Source organism: Neodiprion lecontei, chromosome 7 (genome assembly GCF_021901455.1).
Source record: "Neodiprion lecontei isolate iyNeoLeco1 chromosome 7, iyNeoLeco1.1, whole genome shotgun sequence".
NCBI classification, from domain to species: Eukaryota; Metazoa; Arthropoda; class Insecta; order Hymenoptera; family Diprionidae; genus Neodiprion; species Neodiprion lecontei.
Genome location: NC_060266.1, coordinates 15040958 through 15060733, shown reverse-complemented (window position 1 = coordinate 15060733; position 19776 = coordinate 15040958). Strand labels below are relative to the sequence as shown.

Sequence of the window (19776 nt, the reverse complement as noted above, 5' to 3'; positions counted from 1 at the left end):
AAAAAAGTGACTCTCCGAAAATTTGAGCTTGAAAAAAAATTTTTTAGAGTGCCTTCGAATGACGAATATCTTTTTTCTTGTCTATATATGTATAAATTAGGTGGCAGATTTTTCTCACGTAAACATAATTATGTAATAAGACTATCGATTCCTTGAAACACACAAAAAAAGAACCGTTCGAATATATGAAGTACGTTAACAATGGTCTATAATTGTTACATAAAAATAATTATGTAACGAAGATACAAATACTTTAAAACACAGTATAATGAATCCCTTGTCATATATCTGTGACGTTAACGACAATATATTTTATTTTTGTATACGTTATTATGTAACAGATATATCAATTCCTTGGACCACACAAAGACGAATGCTTTGAGACACAAATGTTACGTCACATCTGTTCTGTGAATTTAACATAGCATTTTCACGTAGCGGTTACATTACACTAACGTCAACGTACCTTAAAGGGTACATACAACATATCAGTTATGTACCTAACCAGATATATCATTGACGTTTTCATTGAGATCTAGCACTACATAAACAAAGCAAGTGAGCTGCCTGGGCACTTAAGAAACAGCATCTTCTAGGGCTGTGGCTACGTTCGAAAAATGGCTCTGCCTCTCAGAGTCTTCGCCTCGCACCCTCCTTCACGTCACTCATCAGGCTAAAGGTCTATGACTAATCTAAATACTAACAAATACACTTAGACTGAATATGAACCAAATATTCTTCAATATTAACAAGCATCACAGCATGAGAAAGCGCGTCCAGAATATCGTGCACCGACGTATACATATTATACATCAAATAAAACATAAATATATTACTTTCAGACAAAAAGGTCCTTCCTTCAATTTTTATTACGAACGGTATTAACTGCGGGCATTTATACTTACATATAAACGTGATTTTATATCCTTACTCTTGTTACGAAATTCAAAATTGGTGTTTGAGTTTTCGACTTCTTCGCTACGTTGATTCCAATACGCATTTGAATGTTGTTTGACCTGACTCTAACTATCAGTAACCACCATACTACAATCATAGCCAATATTATGTAATAGTTATTATTCGCACGAGTGTGATGAAAAATTGATGGGATGAGTGTTTATCTAACCTGATATTCGTTTATTTCATACAATAGTACCACCCATCGTGCTTCCTGCGCTGCAAAACCTCTGCGATGCACTTGGTCATCACGTGACAACCACGGCATGGGATCAACTGTTTAGAAGTGCATATACATCTGCATTTAACTGTCAATCTTCATCATTATCAACTGAGGTAAGTGAATACCAATATAAAATATTTGAAGATAAGACTGTGACACGTTTTCAGTCATAAATATTTGAATTATTAATTTAAAGAATACTTGCTTTCTCAATATATGGTACTATGCATTACTTTGTTGTTGAAAAATGATATTTGCTTCACGTTATTCTTCCACTACTGAGATTATCTTATTCACATGCGCTGTGTTGCCAGCTGCCTTCTAACGATTCAATAATCACAACCTGTCCACCAATTTGTTCAGATCATACAAATATGGAGTGGAATTCCTCAAGTGTACCAACCCCAAAAGAAAGGTCCTCTGATCGGGCTAAAAATTGGTCTAATTGTTGTACTATTGAGTGGTACTACTCACATCAAAAATGATTCATTTCGACACATATAGACTGAGATGAAGGGGGTACAATTTTCGGACTTGTATTTCAAAGGTTTATCTTCAAACGCTTGTCAACTTTTTCCCGATGCAAAAAACAAAATTTCACCTTAAGCGTTTTAATCAATGTTCTTCTTTTGATATTCAGTAAATCATAAATATTTTGTGAAAAAAGTTTCTTTGACGTCCAATTTGGAAATTCAAAAATTAATTTCAATTTTTATTCAAATGTTCATGGACGTCGTTTATTCCCGAGCGGTAAAGGCAGGAGCACAAACTTTTCGGTATCCAATGTTCGGCTGTTGGAACACGTACGGGCTTCGCGACACTCACGCATGGCGCCGACCAATGCCACGCCAGACTCTGCTTCGCGGATGAACGCGTCCCCCGACTCCGACTGATCTGATGTCGGATTGCGCGCGTAACAGTTCCGTCCGATTTCACCCCGTCGCGTCGCATTGCCACATGTACGTACACGCGAGCGACATTCGTAAGACTGGCTGAACAACAAATTGTAAACAAATACAAAAAGACAAGATCAGGGAAAAGTGCACGAGCTGATACAAAGAGGTGTCGGACGTGACTGCAGAAAACAAAAGTAAGTAACAAAATAAAAATGAAATATTGTATATTGCAAAAATACAAAAGTACGCAAACACAACCTCAAATTAATTTCGTGCGTCCAAGTTGATCCGGATGTAAATAATTTTTCTGAGTAGCGTATTCTGCTGAAAGAATATTTGTGAGTATTTTAAAATACATTACCAAACCACTTGGAGAGTAAGTGTAAAGAGTTTGTTAACCTCTGAGTAATTTTGATTGTGTTGACAAGTTTGATTCTCTTGAAGAATCACCTCACACGAAGTGATATATGAAAAGGATATAGGAACCACAATGAATTCTCCTTTCGATGTCTGCAAAGACTCCATCCGGATCGTAATATAATGTGGACAGCAACATGAGACATATTGCGTCGACATACTAAAAAGAAACACACAAGAACAGTTGAACGTTCCTGGTTCAACCATTATATTTTCAATAATTTTTGTTTTTTTACATTGCATAATACACTACTATTACATGAATTAATCTAGAATGCAAAAATCAATTAGGCAAGCTTTATGGAGTGACCATTGTAATTTTATCTTATTCTATTTATTATACCTTCCAGAGAACTACATATCAATAATTTCTGATACTTGCCATCATGGATGATGACCTGCTACTAGTAATGATGTGAATGATAATGTATGTTATCGTGCGTCGAAGGAGACGAAATGTTAGATAAAGAAACCGACGTTGGTGGGTCAGGCCGGTGAACCAGAAAAGACAAACCAAGGCGATTTCACCAATCTATCCAAGAACTGAAGAATGACAACATCCTGTTTCACCGTTGCACAAGGATGGACATACAAACATTTGAAGATCTGTTGAATCTAGTTAGACCATCTCTAGAGCGGCATCATTCAAGAGCGCTGTCAGCCGAACTACGTCTGTCGCTAATCTGAAGGTACGTTTAATACGAGCAGTAAATAAAATTTAAATTTTTGAAGAATCTAAAACCCAAGCTACATCTAACCAAATGTGATAGAGCTGGAACATTTGTCATAAAATGTAACAGTTTTATATCCTCTTGTAGGAACATGCCGGGGATCATTTAAATAAGTACGAAATTCATCGTGCAGCATAGCCCGCCTTGCGCGCTTGGCTCGCTTATCGGCAGCAGTGCTCAAATTACGCGATTATATGCACTTCATATGCACTGTCGCTGAGCCCGGTGAGAGGCCGAGTGGTCGGAGAACGCAAAACTAAGATTTATGAAAGGGTTATTAGACGAATTAGAAATAAGAGTAGCTCATGAGAATCCACAAACCCTACAAATGGCTATAGACACGGCCACCAAGACTGAAAAACTATTATCAGATATACTTAAATTAGCCCCATACCGTGATACTAACTACGAAACACAAAACCATATAAAATGTAGTATATGTAAATTAACCGATCACATCGATAAATATTGTCCTGAACAACCTTCCGTATTAGTAGTGTGTTGATACTGCAAGAAGGCTGGTCATAGTATAGAAGAGTGCAGAACGAGGCAGCGCAAAAACACAACTTGCACGCAATTTGGTCGCAAAAGCCACTCAAACGATAAGTGCCGCTCAAATCGGTCCCAATATCCCCAGAATCCGAAAAGTCACCAAGACTCAAGAGTTTTCCAAAATAACACTAATTGTCAACAACAGAACAATCCCAACACCCAATATCGAGCAAGAGACCCGACAAACCAACCTTTAGACCAGACGCGAAGACATGATCAAAGAGTACCACGAGTCACTGATCGGAGAACACCAAGGCGTTACAAAAATTTTCAATAAAATAAGAGAAAAATATTTTTGGCCAAATATGAAAAAGTAAATTCAAAATATCATCAGATCTTGCGGCAGTTGCCAGAGAAAAAAACTAGTCAGGATCAAAACAAAATTACCCATGGCAATCACTGACACGCCCGCAGAGGCCTTTGACAAAGTAGCCCTAGATTTAGTTGGTCCACTCCCTGTTACGAAATCGAATAACCGCTACCTTTTGACGATCCAGTGCAATCTGACCAAGCTCTTAGACGCCATTCCAATTTCCGATGCTACGGCAAAGACGATAGGCACAGTATTCGCTGAAGAATACATCACGCTCTATGGATCTCCGCGAACTATACTCACTGACCAGGGACGAAACTTCATGAGTACCGCTCTCAAAAAAATATGCAGGCTCTTCAAAATTAAACAACTACGAACAACCGCCTATAGACCGCAATCAAACGGCTCATTAAAAAGAAGTCACCTTGCAATTACCGAATACATCAAACATTACACCAACGCAGGTAAAGATTGGAATGAATTCATACGTTTCGCCATTTTCTGCTATAATACAGCGAAACACGACAGTACACATTATTCACCTCACCAGCTGATCTTCGGCTCGGAAGCTAAACTACCGACAGATGCGATACTAAGCAACACATTCACGCATACAAACGAAACATTCCTCCTCGGTCTAATAGCGAATCTCACAGCATCCGTAAACGCGCCGCGTTGAACCTGAAACAAGCTAAACAGAAAAGTGAAGAACACTACAACAGAACGATTAACCCACAATGATTTGAAGTAGGAAAAACTGTCTACCTATTGAACGAAACAAGGTCAAAATTCCAAGATCATTATAAAGGCCCGTATGTAATCAAAAGAATAATAGATGACGTTAATGCCGAAATATACCTCACGCTAAACAAAACTAAAATAGTTCATCTTAAACTAAATTTTAAACTAAACATCGCACATACATAGTAAAATCCCACAGTAACCCCTTCAATAGGAAACAGTACAACCGCCAATAACAAGACGCGATTTGCTCAGTAATCAAGCTTTTGCAAACTCAGTAGAATATGTATATCATTACAGGGCCAGTGCGTAAATCACCGACCACGATGAAATACCGTACACAATACAACAACTTGACGTTAATCCCGGCATCCCATTTGAACAAATAAATAATTTACGGACATTCAACGAAGAATGGACGCTGATCAACTATGTGGATCTTGGTAACATGTTATCCCAGTTATCAAAAATTACAGACTATTTGAACAAAATACGCGAACAATGTACTACCTTAGCAAGTAGATGCGATACGAGTGACCACATAGAATTGTTAGCCAACAGAATAAGTACAATTAAAGAATACCAGAAGCAAATAAAATCATTGATTGGTCATCGCACAGTTAACAAAGCGCATTGGGAGCTGTCCAAGCTAGCAACGCCCCGCGACAAAAGAGGAGCCTTAAACCTTGTGGAAAGCCTCTCCAAATCCCTTTTTGGAACACTAGATGTAGAAGACGGTGAATACTTGAACCAACAGATAGATAATCTATACAACGATACAAACCATCCAGCAATCCCGTTAAACAAACAAACAAATATAATGCAATCGACACTGGGCGCATATCGTAACGAACTAGATAACGTTGCATCCCACAACGAATCACAAGACCGCATGTTAGCAACCCTAAACAACCAAGTGACCATCTCGGGAAGATTCATGTCCACAAGCACGACTGCAATCTCACTTATTAGACACCTCATTGACCTAGACAGATACATAAATAATTACGAACTTGATTTTAACAACCTAATAGACGCGATCCTCTTTGCACAACAAGGAATAATACATTCAAAAATTTTATCTCCAGAACAAATGATTTCGAGCATCGAACACATTCAATTGCTGAAACATCTTCATGAAGTTTCCGTTCCCATAGACGCCGCATACGCTGAAGAGTTAGTCCGAATATCGAAAGTAGAAATCGCATATTTTGAGCCGCGATTGATTTACGTCATCTCAATACCCATATTAAATAGAGATACTTTCAATTTATACCACTTGCTACCCATACCAGTTAGACAATCCTACGACAAGATTTCCAACAAGTTCGCATACATTCAACCCAGTGCTGACTATATAGCAATAACACTAAATAGAGCGTCATACTTCCAGCTATCCGAACCGAAAATCAACAAATGTATCCTAACGTAAAACAGATACATTTGCAGACAAAGTCAACCACTATTCCACAGCGGAATCCACAAGCTATGCGAAGTCGACTTGTTTCTCCACTCCTCACAATCAGTAACAAAAAATTGCGACGTTAGACTAACATCTTTCGAAGGCACATATTGGACGGAACTTTCCGTCACCAACGCTTGGATATTTTCCTCAGCAAAACCAGAAACCGTACACATATTATGTCCGAACGGCCACACCTCGCGAATCGCCATTTCAGGAGCCGGAATATTACGACTAAATAACAAGTGCACCGATCACAAAGGTGAAGTAACACTCTCCACAACTAGGTATTCGACCTCATCTGAAACCCACTCATACATCCCGAACTTCACCCTCGATCTGGACCGGATATACAAAAACCTTAATTTCAATGAAACCACAAATTTATCCCTAATTGCAATCCCCCCACTCCACAAAACCTCGCACATAAATGTACATGCCTTGGCCAATACCGGACTATCGCTGCATGATATCGTAAAACAAGCTACTGATATCAGCACACACCACCGCACACAGCGCTATATGTTTCACATCAAGGACGCTCCTACTTACAGCGGTGTAGGTTCACTACCTCTCGCAACCCTATACTTATTCTACCGTCACTCATGCCTCGGCAAAGTCATTACTCTGTGCACACACTGTAAAGCTAAAAAAACGAACCAGACATTTAGCGCCAGACAAACAGGGTATGACAATCCAATCGAGCTGAATATTATCCACCCACCTACTTCTTCTGTCCTACCCATTCCCAACAAAGTAGAAACCCATGATGCAGTTCCTTACACACCACCTCCGCTTCCTTTAAACCCACCAGTACTAAAAACCTTACAAAAACCTTATTACAAATAGGCAACTACTATATTGCTACCAAGATCTGCTGTTGCGCTACCAAACAGACATAAGTAAAATATATGCTTGTGTACACTACTGCATTAAAATGATTATAATGACGATCTTATACCCTTAGTTTACAATTAGCCCAAAATATATCTACACTTATAACCGATATCATTGTACGAATAGGTCAAACTCTGTATCTCAAAAAAAAAAAAAAAAAAAATAGTTATACTTAGGACCCAGTGAATCAAAGAAATCATTGTTGATTAATCTTGAGTGTACTAACCCGCTTCCATGCGCATTAACCCTAGGCTAGCTTTAAACAACATCATGTAACCCTAGTATTGTAACTTTATGCCTTTCGCTCATACGCAATCCAGAATATGAACCATACTAGCTCAAACATAAACTTACTATTACAAACACTTATCCTCAAATATCTAACTAATGTTGCTAAACGCATCAATCAATATTCAAACTACATTCATACTGCGACTACATACTTGTAAACACACACCAATTATCATTTTCATATATACCGACAACATATTATATTCAGTTTATGAATACCATACACTACCTATAATAAGAAAAATGGAAAACTAATTTTAAGCACATACTAATTTTAAGCAAATCATGTTTCACTACTGTATATGACATTTCCACCTTCTTGCTTTCCATATTCGGGACCATATCTACCGCTATGCTCCCTCTGACGGGGGGGGGGGGGGTGTGACGTCCAACATACCACTTCTCTCTATTTTTCCCACTCGCCAACTCTCCCACAGTTCTTACATGAATCTCATGGTTTCTGTCCTGTCCTCTTATCTCTACGTAGTCTCACGCTATTCACTATCGCGCTTACTCATCAAATTCCATTCCCCACTTCTAGCATTGTCACACCTTTTCTGCATATGTACGTTTTGAGTCTCGAGCGACACTCCTATTCTGACTCTCGACTACCCCACATCTAGACTTCTTATATATCTTTCGCACCACACAATTCATTCCTACCGGCATCTCAAGTTCTACGCAATAAACATTAGTAGTGTATGTATATATGAGAGCTCTGGATCACCCCCCCACTCCCCCCTAGCTCCCCCCCCCCAATCCGCGGCGGGACTCCCCCCCCAGCCCCTCAAACCGAGACGGTACCCCCCCCACCCCCCCAATCCGCGGCGCGACTCCCCCCAGCCAGCCCCTTCCAATCCACGGCGGTACCCCCCCCCAGCCCCCCCCCCCCCCCAAATCCGCGGCGGTACCGCCACCGTTGATCATTTTCGGGTTTTGCCGCAAGATGGCTATTCTCAAAGGATTTGAAACACATACACACACACACACAAAATAATTCCTGTCGAGACTTGTCCAATGGAAAATTGTAGTGGGGGGTGCAATGGAAAATTGTAGTGGGGGGTGGGTGGTATATAAAGCGTACGTCTATCGTGATCGTCACTCTGTTCTCATCGTATTGTCATTGTGAACTGTTCTCATTTGTGAAATAACCTCGAAACGAGATGGATCTAGCAAAAGTTAACCACGTCAGCCGCCTGGAGAATCTGCCAACCAAGAAGATGTCGAAACTCGAAATTGGGGGAGTGTATGACGTCATCGGCTTACGACTGGTCAAAACAAAATTCGGGATACGTGTTCTGGCGACGATCAATGGAGAATACAACGTCTTCTTACCACCGAGAATCATAAGAGTTCTACAAGAAGATTCCAGTCAGCTGACTGAAATGTGTAGCATGGCCAGGGAAAATGGTCTGCAAATGAAATACCTTGGTGAATAATTCAACAAGTTCGAATTTTCATGCAGTTATGTATGTGCCTTAAATGAACTATGCGATCCCCCTCTACTTCCACAAAATTTATCCACGAGGGGATAAAAGCGGGTGTGCTGGAGATGGAATAGTCAGTCTTCCACATACCATCCGTCAGTATATAATCGAGCGCAACATTCTCACTCCTCAACATGGCGATGATCTTAGACGTGCAATGTTTTATCGGTTATAACATAAAGTTTGTACCCAAGGAAGTCGCAGTCATGAATGTAAACGGGTCGGGTCTGGATTACATGATTTTCAAGCCGCCCTATGATTTAGCAAGCTTACCACTTGAATGTAGAGCTACCAATGTATGGTTGACACACAATTACCACGGAATATCATGGAATGCGGGCAACAAATCTCACGAGGATGTGACAAAGATTGTGAGAAAAATGGTTGGAAATGCGTGTTAGGTATACGTCAAAGGGGCGGAGAAGAAAGCATGGCTGACGGAGATCGTCGATGGTAGAACGAGGGTTATTAATATGGAAGATTTGCATATCATACCCCCCGCAATGGAAAAATTGAGGTATGTGGAAGCGGCACCGTGGCATGACGTAAACCATGGATACTCTCCAGCGAATAACCTCCAGCAAGCAACAGCGCCAGGCTCAATTTGGTATGATGACAACTTTGATGAAAATGGACTCCGTCATCGCAAGTTTCCGCAGATGTAGCATACTTTACACACCAGAACCCGATGACGATATCGTAAATGGACCGAATCCTCTAATTAAAGACTGTCTAGGTTGCAATCGTGTGTATAGATAATATGGACAATATTTACCAAAATAGCAATAGAATCAATCCCAATTATATCATAGCTTATACATAGAATTAAAAAAATTTACTATTCGATGAAATTATAGTCTAGAAATAGGATACATTACAAATATATATCTTTATAACTTTCACCCATTCTCGTCATACAAGATGTAAATGTTATGAATTTTTACTTGTGAAAAATATATAATCAATAATTATGAATTTAGCGTGGTTTATTCCTCGAAATAATCCATAAAATCATTATCGCTATCCTGTTCATTAACATTATCATCATCATCATCATCGCTATTTTCGACATCTATAATTATTACGATAGTTTCATTTGCCCATTTTTCTACAATTATTTCTATACATATATCACCGTAATTTATATAATATTGGCTGTTTGGTCTCACTCGAGCAGCTCGCGCATCCTCAACGAGATCCCGAAGCTCCTCCAACGAGAACTCGCGTGTTGCTTCGGAGAAGCCTATAATTATCTCTTCCTCAGCCTCCTCATCCTCGCCCCAATCAACGATATACCACTCATCGTCATCATCACTTGAATGAGATGGCATTTTTTTTTCTTTCTAAAATTGATTCGCCATGAAAAATCTGTAAAAAGAGCAAGCCGAAATAGAAAAGTTGATACTGCTGCACTCATCATTTATTTGCATGATAAATCTCCAATTCAAAAAAGTTTCCACCTATTCAAAATGAGTGATACGGAGAAGGTGTGGAAGATACTAGAATTTTATTTTCATGTAGTGCTACACACCAATCCTCGTCCGAATAATAACCATCATGGTCAGCTCTATCGATGTCTCCCAGCATTTGACCGATTTGATCAGTCTCATCCAGAAGTAAACCGAATCTGATGCGTACGTCTTCGCAACCGTCAATATCATTATCAAACTCAATGCCCACTTCCCGTACATTCACCTCCACCCACTCGTCATCACCATCACCACCATTCAAAACACCCTCCGCCTCCCCCTCATCCTCTTCCTCATCCTCCTCATCCTCCGCATCAGTCGGTGATGGTGATGATTCTAGATGATGATGATGCTCGCCAGCCAAATTTTGCTCAAACTCGCGATCATCATCACCAGCACTATTATCATTACATCGCTCGGTGTCGATAATCAACGTATCGGCATCACTATTAATCATTTCATCATCATCCTCCTCCTCATCGTAAGCCACCTCTCTGCACACCCGCTTATAAGTTGGCGATCGTCGTGGTGAATTGGGTTGGGAGTCTGATGGTCCTCTTTTCCATTCGTTCATATTTTTTTAACACGATTCTAAAATTTTTCCAGAATTTTTATGGATACGATGATAGGGAATACAGAAAAGTTAAAAAATAATCGAAAAAACTTTGTTATCATACTAATCAAATGCGATAATCATCACGGAATTCAAATCAACAGTCACAGTATCGTAAGAGGATTGGCGTAGCACCATATACATATATATGTGTATTCTATAAAGTACTCACAAAAAATATAAACTCATTGAAGTGTTGACATTTTTCAAATAAACACCAATTTTTTTTTCTTTCTCACAGCTCACTTTATCTAAAACGCCTGTTTTCACACGAAGGATTTTCAAAATTACTAGAGAAGTTTCAAACCGCTGTTCGAATTTATACTAAAGGAGTCGCACCCACCCTCCACCGAGCAAAAACCAGCCGGCCAATCATTCGTAGAGCATGCACCACGTGACATACAGACAAAAAAGCGACGCGGGGGAGGCGGTATAAGCTAGGAGAAAATTTTCTTAAGAGCTCGCCAGCTTTTCGTTTGCCGATTTTTTTCTCGTTGCATACCCCACGCTAATATGGTTGGGGATGTGCAGGCTCGGACTTGTTCGCTATGAAGAGTCGTAAAACCCAAAACTGTGTGTACACATACCAGCCGGTCAGGAGCGGGCAAGACAAGATTTTTCTTACACCAAACACTGTTCGCTACCTGCTTTTCGTTGACCGACTTTTTCCACCACATGTCCCACGCTGCTTAACGACTCATAAAACCCAAAAACTACATGTGCACATACCATCCGGTGAAGGGTCGGCAAGACGAGATTTTTCTCACGCCAAACACTGCGTACTACCAGCTTTTCCACAAAGACTTCGAATAAAAAGAGCGAAAACCATGTGCCGCAGAACACTATCATGAACAATGAACAATAAATCAAAACGAAGAATTCCCAAAACTTGAATACTTTTTCTTTGCACATATAAACACAAATAATTAAACGATTCAAAAACTCTTAAACGTGTTACGATAAAAACATTCATAATGAACAAGATGATGAAACTTGGTACTTACAGAAATCTTCTCTAATTCGAGAACCATTTTTTTTCTTTTCTAACTATGTACTTTTATAACTCGTCAACTCAGTGAAGTTTGAAAAATGGATACAATTTTTCACGCAGCGACGCGATCTCAATTTCTTTGCCTCGGCTTTACCGACACTTTCTGTACGCGGAGATAGTCCTCCCTGCCTATATCATCCATAGCTCTAACCCGACCTAACCCCAGCGGAGTAAAAGCTAACCTGACCTAAGACGGTAGGACTTGACCTAACGTAACCTAACTTGATCCAAGACACGACAACCCAACCTAATATAATCTATCCTCATCCAAGACTGCCCAACCTAACCTAAATAGATAAAATACTTTCTGAAATGATTTATTCGATCAAGCTTGATCGCTAGCTTAAATAGTTCAATGATTCTTGAGCAATTCGCGGTTGGCGCGACGGCCTCGAGGTTTCTACAACCTGACCTACGTCAAGGCTACTCTAACTTAACATAACCTAACTTGACCCAAGACACTATAACCCAACCTAATATAACCTATCCCAACTCGAGATTGTACAACCTAGCCAACCTAATATAACTTCATCTTTTGCAGGTTTCCCGGTAACATGAAAAGACTTCCGTTTCCTCTATAGACGGGGAAGCTCTTGATAACATTCGCTCATTTTACTTATTCTGTCGTCTACTGGTTCTGATTTTGTTACACGTACTACTTTTCATGCAATATAGGTAATGTAACCGGACTTATTCATGTTTGAAAATACAAATTCAGTAGATTCTAGCGGAGCTGTCGAGAGTTCGGTATGCATCACAAAATTTTCCAGTCCGCATTGTTGTAGTACGATGACATTATGTAAAGCAATAATTTGATTTCTGACATGTCTTTCAAGACAGATTAATTTAGAATTAACGTATGTAAAAATATTAATATTCCTGGCCGTTATAAACATTAACACGATTCACAATTCCATCAGGTTTACACAATTCATCAACTCTATTGGAGACGCAATTTTTATTAAAATCCCTAGCATCAACTTTTCCCCATAAAATTACGCTGCTGCCAATAAATAAGGAAAAATATATCTCATTCACGAATGCGTTGATTGAACAATAATGTGCTTGAGATTCATTGATTCGTTTTGATTTTTTTGGCTAGCAGCATCCTTTCCATAAACTTTCCACATATTTGAATGATGCAGATAAACATACAACGCGTAAATTCTGCAATAACCAGACTCATTTCAGTTTGATGACTGGCAACGACGTTTTTCCCATGAATACGTTGATTGCTGGGAGAAGCTCAATGAAACTCAGCAACCTGCAAAGAAGCATTTCTACTCACACCTATGTAATGCAAATATTTCAAACGACGATTACAAGCATGCTAAAAATGTTTGGGAAGAATTCCATTTAGAGCCAATGGAGAACTATAGAGATTGATGAATGCAAAACGGTGATCTGACCAGATGTCTCAGAACATATGATTTACATCAGTTGCACTACTACACAGTGCCGGGACTTGCTTTCGATGCTATGCTCAAATACACAGGAGTAAATTTACAATATTCTGATCGACACGCTCGGGCCAATAACAGGTTTATGTGGAAAGATTTTGATCCTAGTAACGTGGAATCGTATCTCATGTATTTTGACGTAAACAATCTATACGGTTCGTTCGAGTAGTGGCATAATCTTATCGATATATCAACTCACTCGGACGATCCACTGATCGGTTACATCCTGAACCGATGGATATCCGGATATCCTATAGAGCTTCACAAGAATCATAAAGATTTTAATTCTTCTGTCTCGAGCATTTCACACCTCGGGTTCTGATGAAGGATGGGAACAATGGAAAAATCATGACCGAATTCATCGGGGATGCACGTAAAACTGAGCACATTTACCATTAAAGTGAGCAAACGTGTCAAGGATGCCGAAAGTGCAACGTTGAAAACCGTCATGTTTAACGATTATAAGCTTCGCATGGGGAGGCTTACAAAGAGTTGGTCCATACCACAATGCCTAATACGTAGTAAAAAACATGAAGTTAGTCCCATTGTACTGAAAAATTGACGTTGAGTTGGCAAGACTGTAATATGCAACTGGTACCTGGACGAACGGACGCAATACTTTGAAGGGTTTACCACCACCCCCGCAATAAACTGACCATAGGATAGAACTGAGGGCATAGAACTACTGTAAGGACAACCCCATCATCAAACAGAGATAGTTCTTCAACAATACGATAGATCCATGCGAAACTATACACATTTACCACCACGGTTGAAGACGAAACGATACATATCAACATTATCAAAGTGAGCAAACGTGTCAAGGGATGCGAAAACTGCAACGATAAATAACATCACGTTTAATGATTATAAGAACCGTCTGAGGGGCTTACCAAGAGTTGATCAACCCCACAGTGTTTAATACGTAGTAAAAAACGCGAGGTTAGCCCCAATGTACTGAAAAATTGATCATGAGTTGACAAGACGGTAATATGCAACCGATACCTGGGCAAACAGGCACCAGAACTTGGAGGGTGTGTTGCAAACCCGCAATAAACTAGCCGTAGGCTGGAACTGAGGGCATAGAACCGTTGTAAATATATGCGTTTGACACCCGGGGCAATACTTCATGAAGCAGAGACGTTTCGCCAGCAATACGATATTGAGCAGACCGAAGTTTTAAAATTCGAATACCATGTAAATTCATTTATTCATCAATTATTTATTTATTTATTATTGATATATTGAACAATTATTCATATTTATTCGTTTACCACAAGAAAAGTTTTCAGAAAATGGAAAAAAGTTTCCAGAAAACAAAAAAAAGTTTTCGGAAAGCTTCGGGGCGGCACCAAGAGTTGACTCTTCCACAGTGTGTAATACGCAGCAAAAAACACGAAGTAAGCACGATCGTCCTAAAAAAATTGGCTCTCAGTTGGCAGGATGACAAGCGGCAATTGATACCTGGACAGACCGACACCGTACCTTGGGGGTCTGTCCCAGCCCGCCAATAGCTACAGGAAAAACTGTAGACATAGAATTGATGTAAATATTTGATGTTTGACGCCTCGAACGATCCACCATCGGGCGGAAACGTTTCACGATCAATACGATATTTAATGGATTTGAAGTTTCAAAATGCTAATTCATATACTCAACAATTATTCATTTATTTATTATTGATATATCAAGGAATTATTCATATTTATTCGTTCACCACGAGAAAAGTTTTCAGAAAATGAAAGAAAATTTTCAGAAAACGAAAAAAAGTTTTTTTTTTTTTTTTGGAAACTTTTTTTCATTTTCCGAAAACTTTTTTTCGTTTTCTGGAAACTTTTTTCCATTTTCTGAAAACTTTTCTTGTGGTAAACGAATAAATATGAATAATTTCTCAATATATTAATAATAAATAAATAAATAATTGTTAAGTACATGGATATACATTTTCAAATCCAGTCATAATCGTTTCCGCCTGATGGCGGGTCGTCCGAGGCGTTAAACGCAAATATTTACAATGATTTTACGTCTACAGTTTTATCCTATAGCTATTGGGGAGCTGGGACAAACCCCCTAAGTGGGGTGTCGGTCTGTCCAGGTATCAATTGCTGCTTGTCATCTTGCCAACTCGAAGCCAATTTCTTTTGTACGATCGTGCTTACTTCATGTTTTTTACTTCGTATCAAACACTGGGGGAGGGTCAACTATTGGTAAGCCATCAGACAGCGCTCATAATCATCAAACGTGATGCTATTTATCAAAGAATTTTATACACCCTAGGCACGCTTACTCACTTTTTCCCCATCCTCGCCCATCGTAGTAAATGTGTACAGCTTTGCTCGCTGCCCCACAAACTCTGTCATAATTTCACTATCATTTTCATCCCTCATTAGCCCTAGTCGTTTCTTGTTTTTGAGAAGAATGCCACACAAATTGTCGAGCGGATAGTCAGAGGTATCAAACATTGTATCCACATCACGTTTGATGATATCGTAGATGTTCGATACGTTAAATTGATGAATAAGGCTGTCTGTGTCGGTATACAACAATTTGGCCTCGTTGTTTGAAAAAATGGATTTTACATAATTATAGTGGAAATTGTGAAGATTGATTTTTGACAGATCTAGAATCGATGCACCGACGTAAATAGGTTTAGCGAAGTGAACTTTGACACCACTCATTTCAATGATTACCATATCGGCGCCAAATACGGTGCAGCTGTGAAAGTTTGCCCGGGCAATGAGCGCTCTCGTACCACCTCTTCCCTCCCATTTTGTGACCAATTTGACATCTTTATGATTTCGCACATTCTCCATAGTCTTGCCGAACACCGCGTTATTCATGAGTTTGTGAAAGTTTTTCTCAAATTCATTCCTAGACCGCTTGCGCATGTCTGTGTTGAGCGTAATGTAACGCTCGAGCCATGGAGATTGTGCACACTTTAAAACTCTGTGCACTTTCGTTACTCACAATGTTAAACTCGAACACTGTTTCAAATTTCTATAGTGCAATGTATACTTTGTTTTGGGGTGAAGGGTGGTCGCGAGTTTGGCGTTTTTACTACCTGGAGGAGTAAAATGCTCGGTACAAAGAGGCAAGTCTTTGTGATCCTCGTGGAGTTCCACAGGATATTCCAAATCTACCTCCAGAAAGTAGTCGATCGGCGAATCGTCCGAATGTTCCGTTATATCGATGTGCTAATACTCCCACTCGAACAAGCCGATTGGTAAATGCACGCTCATAGCTGCACCGTACAGGTCATTTACGTCAAAATACGTGGGATACGATTCCGCTTTTGTTTCGATCAAAATCTTTTCCCGTGAATCTATTATTGGCCCGAGCGTGTCGATTAGAACATTGTGATGCGTCGCCTCGAATGGTTCGTTAAATAAATAACACCATTTCAGGGTTGTCTAAAAGTTGCGAAGTTACATTGGTATGCTTTAGCATCACGTCAAAAGCAAGTCCCGGTGCAGTGTAGTAGTGCAACGGATCTGAATCGTATGTTTTGAAGCAGCTAGCGCGGAAATCTCCGAAACTATAGGCAAGCAAAAGAACATCGGTCTTCAAATATTAATCTGAATAGCTCCTCAATGACTCTCAATGAAATTCCCCACAAACATTTTTAGCGTGCTCGTAATCGGTGTCTGAAATATTTGCATCGTAGAGGTGCGAGTAGAAATGCTTCCTAGCAGGTAATCGCGTTCCATCGAGTTTCCCCCAACAATCGACGTATTCATAGGGAAAAACGCCTTTGCGGGTCATCAAACTGAAATGAGTCGGATTATTATAAAAACGTGTTATGTGCTTGTCGGCATCATTCAAATATTACGAGGGTTTATCGATGCTGCTAGCCATAAATCGAAACGAATCGATGAATCTCAAGTGCATCATCGTCCCATCAACGCGTTTCGTAAAGGATATATATTTTTCCTTATTTATGGGTAGTAGGGTAATTTCAGCGGGGAAAGTTGACGCGAGGGATTCCATTAAAAAGTGAGAAACGTAACCGGACAAATTGTGGAAAACTATTGGGATTGTGTACGTCTCTCTGAAATTCAAATTACACCGACTATGAGCAGGACCACGATATTTACCCGTGAAGTGACAGTGGTCATGACACTTTTTTCTCCTCAGAGGTGAACGTCTTTTCGTAAATATAGCAATTCTTTGCGCGCATGTGACGATCGCGTTGCACTTGGGTAAGAGACTTCATCGGAATTAAGTTTTTGACGCGTGACTCTACTTTAATCGATAAATCTTCAAGCTGCTACATGATCCCATCTATGCAATCAACGCCGCGTTTACTGTCGAACTCCGATAAAGTCTCATCGTACGGGCAATGTACATAGTACGCTACACTGTGCGGGATATGCTTTTGAAATTTACGTGTTTTACGGGTTGAAACGTGATTTCGGAATTGATTAACCGATATCGACTCTAATATACATTCGAGATCGGCGTAAACGACAAACGGGACGGTACCCTCGTTCCGAAAATTTGACAATGCTAAATCTTTAGACTCGGGAAATTCCACGCATAATTTATTTAGCATTATACAATCTTGCCGATGATTGTCGTCGGCATGTTTCACACTGAAGTGACACAAACATCTGTCGCATAAAAACAGTTGACCATTATGTTCAGACAACTGTTTGCTCACCAATCGTGAAAGATCTTTAATCCAAGTAAAGTGTAACCTTGGTGTTAACTCGCGAGCCATATCATTTTCTGGGTTATTCTCAACCATCAGAAGATGAATCGTGTCAAAGTTCGCGGTACTCAAATGATTGCTCAAATAAATTGGCACGATGACGCTGTTATTTGATTTTGCATGATCTGAAAAAGTTTGAGATTCTATCCCATGTACATTGATTAGCAAATTATTCAATCTCTCAAGCTTTTTCACATCATGTAGAGTAGCAGGGAATTTGATACCTGTACAGTCCAACTCGGAAATAAAGCGGCGATAATGGAGAGTCCTATCGGTGTTGGTGTTGACTTGGTGGCAGGCAGCAGTGATGGACCAGAGAAGACATCTTTCATCTTTGTTTTTCACCTTCACCACCCCCTCTTCCGCTGATTATCCTTGGGCAGCTTAACGAATGTCGAAAACCCCGCAGCGAGAGGCTGGTACCGGTTGATATTTACGGCAGTATTGAGGATCTCGATCATGCTCCACCCAGAATCGCGTTGTTCAAAATCCTCAACCTGCACAAGTAGATCGTTCCTCGCGTGCGTAAGCCAACCGTTCATATCGCTCGAGGGGAGGATCGCGATGTTGGAGGTGTCGAAGCTTTCAACTTCTTCCGCAATCCCCTCGTGCTTTATATTTTTAAATTTGCACGATAATGTGAGGTTAACCTTCACATTACCCTTCGCGCGCAGTACCAGCCTCAATCGCTCAACGATGATCCGCTGCGCGTCGTTGAAAAAGGCTTGAAAATTCTTATACCCGAGATTTGTGACAACTTTCGTTCGGATCCGGTTGGCGAAAGCACTATCGACTTCGTCCCACTGCATGCTGCCAGGACTGCCGATATCAGCACCGATCACCATTGCGTGCTGCTGCTGCCGCCGCTGCTGCTGTCGCTACCGCAGCTGTTGCCGAATCTTTGCTATCCAGGATTGTACGAGCGTGATTGTATGCTGAATTTGCAGTTTCGCACCTATGGTCATTCTTGGGCGCTTGGAAACATCACGCAGTAACTGGAGATTTTCCATTCCAACGCCAATCCAGTGCTGGAAGATATCGTCATTTTCATGCTTAGGATGCAGCTCGCCTAACAAATCGTGAGCATTCTCCATCTTTTTGACGATATTTGAGTATTTTTCAGCGGCTATGACTTTAACATTGATATAAGCAGAAGTTTGTATAACTTTTGACTTGCACGTATCGTGTGAGACTGATGAGTCTGCATCGGGTGCGTTGAGTTAATATATGCAGATAGATCGCAAGAATTTTGGGGAGTGGTAGTGAGAGGTCCAAGCTTTATACCCTCCCCCCTCATCATCTGGCCAATTAACACAAAAGAATGTATTGGAAGTATGTTGAAATTATACAGTCGGTAAACGTTTTCCAGCGCACAATCATACGTCAGGACTTATCTTATTCTCCGTTGATCTGACGAGACTGGATCCAATCGGCTTTGCGTTCATCGTCATCTGGTTCTATGTCCGAAAATATTGCAATCACCTCGTTTTGCCATTTTCGAAAAG

General features: G+C 40.1%; 1 protein-coding gene across 1 annotated transcript in view; it reads left to right on the top strand.

The window, feature by feature from the left end:
• The window catches only part of LOC124295564, a 284978-nt gene that overhangs the window by 238300 nt on the left and 26902 nt on the right, over nucleotides 1–19776 (top strand). Inside the window, exon 6 of the mRNA XM_046745987.1 lies at nucleotides 1154–1293. Within this exon, the coding sequence (XP_046601943.1) occupies nucleotides 1154–1293 (140 nt within the window). The remainder of the gene's footprint in view (nucleotides 1–1153; nucleotides 1294–19776) is intronic.